Source organism: Haemaphysalis longicornis, unplaced genomic scaffold (assembly GCF_048455015.1).
Source record: "Haemaphysalis longicornis isolate Haplotype H1 unplaced genomic scaffold, Haemaphysalis longicornis Haplotype H1 scaffold_1, whole genome shotgun sequence".
In the NCBI taxonomy this organism is placed as follows: domain Eukaryota; kingdom Metazoa; phylum Arthropoda; class Arachnida; order Ixodida; family Ixodidae; genus Haemaphysalis; species Haemaphysalis longicornis.
Window position 1 is genome coordinate 325,074,605 of NW_027526203.1, and position 10,562 is coordinate 325,085,166.

General features: G+C 48.6%; 1 protein-coding gene across 1 annotated transcript in view; it reads right to left on the minus strand.

Moving 5' to 3' along the window:
- The window catches only part of LOC144151773 (protein qui-1), a 733,079-nt gene that overhangs the window by 65,489 nt on the left and 657,028 nt on the right, over nt 1–10,562 (minus strand). The window contains 4 exon segments of the mRNA XM_077682912.1: nt 1,137–1,252; nt 1,837–1,936; nt 2,733–2,908; nt 9,473–9,830. Coding sequence (XP_077539038.1) covers nt 1,137–1,252; nt 1,837–1,936; nt 2,733–2,908; nt 9,473–9,830 — 750 coding nt within the window.

Below are 10,562 nucleotides of genomic sequence, written 5' to 3' on the forward strand. Positions count from 1 at the left end.
CCGACCACAGTGGCTGGCGCGTCACCTCTCAAACGTTTCTTTCTTCTTACTGATATCTTTGCGGATGGCGTTCTCACCCCCCTCCCTCCTCCAGGACCCATTCCCATGCGCTGATTAGGCGAACTTAATCGACCAGATTTAGGGGAAATGCCCAAGGTGGAGTAAGTTCTGCGAAAGAAAGTTGCACATCCACCTAAATGCAGCCATGGGCTACAAGGGAAAGCTATACAGCTTTCTCAGAAACTTCGCAGTTGAAGAAAGACCAGGACGAATATTTCTTCAACTGCGAAGTTTCTGAGAAAGCTGTATAGCTTTCCTTTGTAGCCCATGGCTGCATTTAGGTGGATGTGCAACTTTCCTTCGCATTAGGCGAACTTGTTAAGCCGCGGTTCGTGCAGACGTCAGTCAGTGCCACCACGCGGGCTATGCACTAAAGACACACGCTAGATATTCGCAGAGCGAATCATGACCTACATTTTTTGCTTTCATCCCTCACTCATTTATCGACTTGGAAATGCCATGTGCTGACAGCAGAGCCCGATTACGTCAGTCACACTACCTCTCTTGTCGGATAAGGTCCCTTGTGCCCAGCTATCCTTCTGATGGGCTTTCGCTCTTCTTGTGAGCAACGGGGTTTCAAAATGGCAACTAGGCACAGCGGGCCCCGTATCTGCGCTGTTTTCGTACGATGACTTGCCCTACACAGCTGTAAACACATCCTTTTTAAATGCTCTTTGAATTGTGGATGAAGGGAACCGAATATTTACGCTCTTTCGAAGCATTTGAGGCAACCGAAACAAGCCGTGCACCGCGTCTATGTGGGATTCATCGCACAAGTACTGTTCAGTTCGAGTCCACTGTTAGTAATTAGCCGCAGGAAAATGGCCAATGCGCTCTCAGGAGTTCTTTACTCACCTATTATTATGGAGAAAGTGAAGCGGTGGGCACACCTTTATTTATAGGAGAAGCTAACCCTTTCAGCTCGGGCTTACCTTGCGGCTGCTTCACCATTTTCTAAAGGGAACTTCACTGTATGCAATTGTACAAGCGAACTATCGCAGTCAGCCTCAAAATATTGCGTCCGTTTCCGCAGATACGGTACGTAGAAATGAATTAGAGGCAAACAGGCGACGTACTTGAGCACGAACGATTTCCAAGACACTTTTGACGTAGCTGACAGAAGCTCCTCTAATTGCGGAAAGTAGAAATTCAAAATTGCACACTGCATCCTGGTTTAGCCGCTTCGAGTCACCTGCAAGACGAGAGGAGGGCACAAACGATTATGAGATTTTCGAGAACTCTCATGCGGAACAAAATTTATAGGACTTTGGCTTTGCTTAGAATAGTACCCGGGAGCGAAGACAATTTCGCGGACTGTACAGGACATGATATAGCTCAATAGAAAACAGAAAGAGCATCGATAAAACCAATAAAATGAAGAGATAGAACTCCCTGTCAATACTAAACATCGATGTAGGTCCTATTCATTGTTTCTACACCTCAAGTTTATATACTACACTGAAAAATTATGTTTGTAATGGTTATGGCTTTGCGGGATCATACTTGTTCTGCGTCTTCTGTAGCATACTGCTTCTGTAAGCATGCTGCTGTTAGCTTGTAAGCATAAGCATGCTGCGTCTTCTGTAGGCATGCTGCTTTCTGACTATCAAGGTATTGTTTTTTCTTCAAGTTTTATAAAGCTGCTAACCGATGTGAATAAAGCATTGGTAGTCTTCCCCGTACCTGTGCATGGTTCACTGCTGTCGGGTTTTTATGAGGGGTGCCTAACAGACGAAAGCCATGTCTTTTTTTTTTTTGAGCCACAAATTTTCTTACCACTTTGAAAAATGTGTTGCCAGAGTTCATCGACCTCCCGTAGAAGATCAGACCAGTCTTCTTTCCTCCTTGATTTGCTAGAATCGTCGAATGCAGGTCCCTGTTAAAAAACAAAAGCATCAGTGAATGTTTCTAAATTCTAGCGCCAGTAGTATAAACGCTTCTGAGAGGTGAGACAACATATTGGTTATATGGAAAGTAAATATTTACGCTGCAATGGCAGCGAGCCGACAAAAGCGGAGGGTGGCGCATACTGGAAGAAAAACGCAAGCCAGACAAACGTATCAGCTGCAGCGTTTCCGTTCACAACCAGAGCGATGCATGCAAATCATAGCATTTCATTGAAGGCGTTCATTCACACTATGGCATATTTAAGGCGGTTAAATTAAGCGAGATTGAATATATCGTCGAACATAAAACTCATTCGACTGCCGCAGAAATGCTACGTAGTGGTCAATTAATGGACGGTAAAAATGGCCAACCCAACGCGTCATCATATTTGGCCTTTTGGCAAGAAATGCACGCTTGGCTCCCTGCATTCCATGGAAAGACGAAAAAGTTCCTGGCACCTAATGATGGTGTCGACACGATTGGCCGGCTAGCTACTTTCGCCGTAAGGGCGTTTGTGTCAGGCTGCCCATAAGACATCAGAAATAAAGCTGAGTATGCTAATTAAACCCCATTCCGTTCACATTGCTGAAAAACATCAAACATGTGTGTTTAGGTATCGAGTGGTATATTGATAATATTGCGGTATTCGGCGCAAGACTGGACCGTTTTGGTACATCCGGATCTCCATTATTGCGCGCCCTAAGCGTCGGGCCGCATCCTGCAGAGCGATTAACCAGAGCCCTATTTGGGCTTTCTTTCCCTTCCACGCATGCTGTCGCGTGCACCTTTTCCTCCTTCTGCATGAGGAAGCCGAGGTGGAAAGCGTTGGCCAGGTCGGCGTGGCAGGCGACCGCCTCCGCGCGCTCCGACAGGTAGCGCTGGCGCACGCAGGATGCGATGCAGCGATGGCTCCACTGCAGGTACGACCGGCAGTCCACGTACGACTCCTTGAGCAGCACCCCTGCGCGAGGCATGACCGTCACGGGCAGTGCACAAGCGACGTACGCGCTGTGCGGGCACCACCAATGCCACCAGCAACGTCCCTCCTATCATCCGACCTGCGATCGCCAAAGCGCAGGCTTGTGACGCTAGGCTGGGGAGGCTGGTGGCGAGAATGGAGCCACGGTTCCTCCATATATGCCTCGGCACTGCTTTCTCTGCGGGTCATACCAGCTCCCGTGCAAACCTTCACGCTGTGTTATTTTTATTTCGGCTAAACGCACGGCTACGGGAGACCTGCAGTAATGCGCACTGCTCGACCTTTATCGAGGTGATGCAACTAGCGAGTTTTAGGAGAGCAGACTCCGCCGTTTTGCTCTCCCAGAGAGGGATACGGGCTAGCATTGCACAAGCGCGAAAACCGTGACGCGGGAATTTGCGCGGGCGCAGCGTGAAGCCCCCTTTTTTATTTTTTGTTCGTGGGGAGTGCTGAGGTGATAGCGTACGTTAGCATAAGCCCGGGCACAGCGTAGCGCCATCATAAGTGTGGCCGCGCCAATTCGCATTTCATCAAACAGAAGAGTCCACAGTGACCCCAAATAGGAAGCACATGCACCCAGCAAAAGCGTTAATGGGCCACTTTTTAAGAGACAGGAAACAACGGAGGCCGTGTTGCCCAGGCGGTGTTGGCTGCCATAGATTTTATTCAGAAGCACCGTACCTACTAAGAGGCGGCGAGTGTTGAGTCCGGCCTTGGCGGCGCTGGGCGACTAGGAATTATTACCTGCCCGCATCGAATGAAAGCTCCCTCGGAACAGCACGACAGATAAGGCGAGAGAGATAGAGCGTTATTGAAACACCCGTTGAAGCTACGGCAACGTTCACAGCCATGTCTGCAATAAATTAAATTGAAGTGCTCGCCCCCTGGCCATATTTTCTGCGATTTTGCATGAATGGCCTCTGAGAGCGGCACATTTTTTTCATTCGGTTGATGGGCAACCGTGTTGCATCAGGACGGCGGATTCAATCCCCAAAGTGTGTATTCAGTCGAAACTCTGTAGGGACGACACCAGCGTTGAGAGGTAATATTGTCGCCTTCTAGAAGAGGCGGGAAAGGGGACGCATTCAATAGTAGACACCAGCCGATAACCTCAATATATTTCGGGTTGAGGGGAAAGAGGAGGAAGAATAAACATTTATTGCTCCCAGAGAATGGGAAGAAAGGAGCGAAGGATGGTTGTCGGTTATCCATGGGGGGCGGCGTCCCTATAGTCCAGGATGCCATGGTCAGCTGCAGCTCGAATGGCCCTGGTCGTCAGGTCGCGCTGGTTTTCCCGGACATTGCTGGTCAGCAGGACCTCCCACTGCTCCGGTGTCGGAGCGAGGACGCTGGTAGTTCTGTGACGCCCTTACACTTCCACACCATGTGGCACAGGGTGTTGGGTGACCCAGAGCAGATGTTTCAGTCGTAGCTGAAGAGCGAGGGGGGGGTGGGGGGATGGCGTTTAGCTTGCGATACCGGGGATGTCATATTTAGCTGGTCAGGTAGGTTCATAATCGCCGAATTTAAGAGTAATGGCGAGATGACCGAGCGCCCTTTGCGGTGAGTTCGAATTAGTCACTCCGTAGTTCGCCAAGTCACACCATTTGCGTGCGATGCGACAGAAACTCCCTGATGTAATTATAGGTTTTCTCTCCGCATTGGGGAGTCCTCAGGGTTTCAAGTATGGCCGCGTGCGACACGTTGTCAAAAGCCCCATTGAGGTCCAAGACGAGGATGGCGCTTGTTTGTGAGGTGCCTATGTTGTCGATTTTTTTAATTTTCCTTGGTACTGAGCCGACAAGTGGGGGCGGAACCCATACATGGTATCTGGGAGTCTTTTTCATCCCTCTGTTGCTTCTTTTGTGTGAGAGCTAGGTCAGCCTGCCAAGCACCATGTGTTCGATTAGCTTTCCCGCGCACGAAGTAAAAAATATCGGCCTGTGGTTGAATATCCCCAAGGGTTTGTTGGGTTTTAAGAGCATGGTGACATCGGCGTGTTTCTACATTGCCGGCAGTCTGCGGCTCTCCCAATGTCCCCAAAGGTTTGTTGGGTTTAGGGAGCATGGTGACATCGGCGGGTTTCGACAGTGGCGGCAGTCTGCCACTCTCCCCAATCAAGTTTATTCAAGTTTATTTTCCCCAAGATATCAACCTTCATATTTTCGATGGTGTTCCGTAACATCTTGTTTGTCATTCTGTCTCTTCCCGGGGCCAGCGCGGCATCATGCTCGGCCCTGATGAATGGCTGATCAAGTTCTGGGTTGGGGTTTCCTCTGTAGTCGGGGTGGGCGACGGCTGGGGAGGTCTTCCCTCCCCCCCTCCCCCTCCTCCCCCCTCCTCCCCCTTCCCATCCCCCCTCCTCCTCCCCTCCAAAATTTCTTCTTTACTGCTTTGAGGGCATCTTTCTCGACTGCCGGGAAATTGTGAATAGGTCGTTCCACGTTTTTTCTGGTCGTTGACTTTGACTTCATATTGTATGGAACGAGTGACCTTAAATATTCCATGTTCCCCGAGCTCTCGGGGTTCCTTGTAATTTGTCACACAGTTGACTTCAATTTTGTTTTTCCAATTGATTGGCGTGTTCTGCGGTTCTTTTTGTTAACAGGGCGATGGGACATTGTAATTCCTTGCTGCATTTTTGTTTCTTCTAATTTCGGTTAAGGCTTCGTCGAGCCTGCCAGAGGTGTAAGAGGTGGGGCTCCTTGTTCAAATTATCTGTCGTTAATTGAATTTCTTTTGTGTGTTTGTTCGCCCTCTCCACCAATCGGCTGGTCCATTCTTCGAGATCAAATAAGTGACCGTCTTCTCCTTCTATCTTCTTTTCTTCTCTGAAGGCTTTCCAATCCATGATTCTATACTCTGGCGAGGGTCCAGTTATGGTGGTGTTCAAAGGTTAGTTTAGATAATATAATGATCACCTCCCATTGTTTGAACCAACCTGGTCCACTATGTGGGGTATTCCGCTCAAATAAGTGAGACCTGGAGTAGCGTCTCCAGACACACCGTTGCCGATTCGGGTGAGATACTGGATATCATTCCACATCATCAGGTGGTGTTTCTGGGCTACGTTGTGGACTTGCTCTCCTTTCTTCAGCGACATAGCATAGCACCATCCTACGTGGAGAGCGTTAAAATGACCCACTGGAAGAATCTTATGCGTTTTAGCCACTTTGAGGACCGTACGGAAGAGTCCGTCCAAGTCTCCCAAGTTGTCGGTGGGTGGACTGTATATGTTGGGTAGGAAGTGGCTTCGCAGATATTTCTTCGCGGTATTTATTGCACGAGTATGCGTTCGTTCATGTGTTCGATCAGGAGCTGTTGCGTAGTTAAGCACTTCGGGGTGAGGAGGGCAGTGCTGGTTTTTCCTTCGGCTATGTGCCTATCGTAACCTCTCAAAATCAGGGTTTTCGTTTGGGCGTCCTGCAAGGCCAGACGCCCGGTTTCTCTCTCTCGCTGAAATGCACTAAATTGAGTCTAATGGTCATACAATTCCATTGGCAAATTTTGAGTTTATGTTCCTGATTTGCTTTGTTTCTGTTCTTCTTGGAGTTGTTACTCATCCTTCTCGAGCATCTCTCCATCCTTGCTTCTCTGCCTGGGTAGTTCTTTGACTTTTTGCGAGCTTTGTCTCTCTCCTCGGTAGCGGTGACCCGTTTGTCTAGCTCCGATATGTTCGTCACTATTACTGCCATAACTTCTGTATTTTTCTTTGCGTTTCGTGGGTTTGCTTTAGAGAATCGTTTGTGCCCTGGATCTGCATTTGGGTATTTTAGAAAGTTTGTAGGACCACTTGTTGAAATTCGGCGTGAGAGTGCTTCTTTGGGGCTTGATTTTTCTCATCCCTCGCGACAAACAAAAATAACCAACAACGCCAAAATTTAACCATTAGGGAAATACGAAAGAAAAAAGTGGCAAAGCCATATTCTTCTTTTCATTCTATGAAATCAACGAAAAACTGCGATCACTGAGTCATGCTGCGGACTTTTCATCTGCAGGAAGCATCGATTGAATATGACGCTCTTCCTAGCGGGTAGTGAGTGTTACTAATGCCAGAATTACACCTTCACGGATGGAAGAAATGATACTAATGTCTACGATTTCCTTCTAGCTCTCTTGGTCTCTTACCGTATGCAAGCTTCTGTAATGTTACCTCATTACGTAATTGACACGGCTGTGCATTTCTTTTTTTCTATAAATGGTGAAATCGCACGCGGTCGCTGCGTGCGTTCTCTTCTGCTTTCCTTTTTTTTTACACTTACGTGTAGAGTTTTCAGGCTTCCAACCAATCAGAACGTTTTGGGCCTTCTCAGCCATTCATTCATGTTTTAACTAAGAGACTTAAAAGGAAAAAGCAATTATTTTCCTTGGATTACGCCATTCGAATTTTCCGCACGCAACCCAGCATCTGCTGTTATGAACGAGCTGGTAGCACTGCGCACCCCCTCCAGGCACCGCGTCGGTTGTACGCAATGGGGAAAAATCTTTTTAAAAACACAGAGAAGTCACAAGTTGCTGATATAGAACAAGAGAAGACAAATAAACAAAATATTTCCCAGCAGATCCCGGCTTCCGCTCTAACAGCGCCGGCCGTAATGGTTTTGGTGCGTCCTCCGCCGAGATAGCCCCCCGTTTCTCGTTATCACCTTCAAAACGATGCTTCTTTTGTGTGCCTTTCTATAATGGAGGGACACGAAGGTATCTGGCAGGGCCTGCGGAAGACGGTGAATGCCTGGCCAGCTTTGGTGGCCGGTGAAAGCCGGCTCAGGCGATCTGAGAGCACTTTTTTTCCCCTGACCCTCGGGGCTGGGATCGCGACTCTCGTTGCACCAGAGAACAAGGGAGCTTGTTGAGCGCCCAGCCGGCGTCGAGTTTGGAGACCTCTTCGCCGCTGCTGGTGGCTTTTCTTCCTTTATCTCTCGCCGCGCCAATCGATGCCCAATAGCTCGACGTCTTCGAGGCAAAGCCGGGACCGCTGCACTTCCTATATCGTGCGCTCCGCTCTGCCGATCCTGCGTAGTTCTAGTTTGAGAACCTATTCTCCGAAGCATGAAGCCGACTTCCCCCACTAGATTGTACTTTAAAACAACGAAAAAAAAAATGAGGCGGGGGGGGGGGGGGGGATGGGATAGCTGTAGCTCCCGATGCCTTGGTAGCCGTAAAGCAGAGGCTCTTCGGCAGCCGGCCTTGCCTTTGTCTCGAGTCGCGGAACAAGCGAAGCTGAGTGCAGTTAAAATAAAGTAAGCAAATAGACAAGTCATCAACATTTCATTTTGTTTGAAACTCCAACTTTCTGCTATGGCAACAGACATATAGCCTGAATTTTGGAGTAGGAAAAGGGTGGTTGATGTAAAAACAAGCAAAGAAAGCGACGTATACGCAATCAGAGGGACGGAAAGAGGTGCTTTGTCATGTGGAAAAAAAAAAAAAAAGAATAGGCCACAAAACCTTGGATACAAACATTGCGCAGCCGTTTGTAATAGAAAAAAAGCTGAATCTCCTCATCAGAAAAAAAGAAACTGCAGCAAGGTGGAACTTCGTAGCCGCGCTTTTTTGGCAAAACATGCTTAGCAGTATTCAAAGCGATTTTTCTTCGCCGCATTTTGCAAGGACCTTGCAGCCGGGACTGGCCTAACGAATAACCAGGCGAAAAGCCACAATGCATGCGACTAGGTTATCTGTACTGGTGGAATAAATTTTATTAAAAACTTGTTGTGTCTTGAGGATCCGCGCAAGCGTGAAAGGTGGACGTCTAGAAAAACTAAAAAAAAAAAAAAATCTAGCGGGAAGACATGTTGGCACCTGCCGCTGTAGTCACCGATGGTCTTCCGTACAAAAAAACTGGCAAAATAAATCAATCGATATTAAATTATAGCATTCCCGCGACGCAACCAGGAGAATTTTGATATTCGAGACGCATGATTGCAAACGAATCTGCGAAACTTTCTATCGATGCGGGTACGCAGTTCAGACTAATACGGGCATGACTATTGCAGGAAAAGGTGAACAGTACTGGAACCTGAACCCTAGCGAAGCATCACCATGGCCAGTAAATTAGAGTGTAACGATAATGGGTGGGTGCTCGTAAAGGCTATTAGGCCCTGAGTGTTTTGCGCTGTAAGTTTTCGTAGTTACTCCTTCACATCCGATGTCGCTGAGCGCAAAAATGTCGCGTTCACTGTGGCGATTTTCTGACATAAAGATGGATGGCGACGCCTTATTCTTCTCCACTGTCCACTCCTCCGCCGCCGCATTCTCCTACTGTTCCTCAGTGAGGAACATGTTCGTAATCCCGTCCCTTGTGCGGCTCCTCACTAGGAGACACGCCTGCCAAAAAGAGCGGCATCGCGCTCAAACTCACCATTCCGCTTCCCGCTAACACGACGAGCTCGTCGTCCTTGACTATAGGGAGGAGCAAGTCATGAGGATGACGATGCCAGTGCGGATGCCATGGCACGTGCACGCACGAATTCGCAATTTTTTTCGCTTGGTATCGGACTTACGTCACTTGCCGGGACAAAGTGGGCGGCTGTTTACGAGTCTCACCGAGCTCCTTCTTGAAGGCGAGCCAGCTGACGGCGGCGAGCTCGGTGCCGTCGCATTCGGTGGATGAGAGCAGCTCGATGACCTCCGGCTCGCGCAGCCCGTAGCTGGTGCAGGTGAGGTACGAAGCGATCTTCTTGACGGGCGCGCGGCCGAACTGGCGCTCGATGCATTCCAGCTGCGGCTGACGAAGGCACCCGTGTCGGGCTGGCACGTGCAGCTCTCCATCCAGCGCCTCGTACGAGGCCCACCGCATGGCCTGCTGGGATAGCAGCGTCACGTACAGCGGACTGGCCGTCTGGCCCGCCAGACGTTGCCGCAGGACGTCCCACTGTTGCCGAGTCAACATCCGCTTGTTGTCCTGCACCCGCATCTTTTATCTTAAGGAAGAATCGAGCGCCATCCGTTCAACGTACACACTCACGCGCTCACGCACACGTACACAGACAGAGTCAAGTCACAGTCGCGTAGGGAAACAACTGGTAGGCCAGCCTTTCTCAAGTACCCGCGGTACTTCAAGGCATAGAGTTTCTTACAGTGTACACTAGATAGGCATCTGGCGCTAGCGTCTATGCGGCTCACATCAAGGCCGTCTGTGTAGTCATGGACCGCCATTAGATCATGCGCTCGCCTTAGTTTCATCATTTGGCTTGGATTAAAAACGCTTTAGTGGCCGTATATTCGAACACAGTGCCACAAAAAACGCTAAGAATGGTGTTTTACTATATAAGTGGAAAATAAAACAGGCTGTTTTAAAGCTAAGAAAAAAAAAAGGAAGTAAAGCGCATTTTTGCGGGCACGGATGTGCCTACTATTCGGCAGGCCAAGCTAGTTATTAACAACAATGTTAATATTTTGGGGAAACTCATTAGAGACTCTATCTTATTTTATTAATTTTACCATTATTTCCGATAGTAAGTTGTTTGAAGAGTTTGAAGCTTTTTGAGCGTGCCTATGAAAACGTCGTCTTCGTCCTGAACCGGTGCACCGACCGTCAGCTACACTGTAACAAATCTTGTTACTGAGCGAGTTGGTTCATACTTGAAGAAAAAAAGAAAACGCGGCGTTAAAAAGTCGCGGACGAACAGAAGAT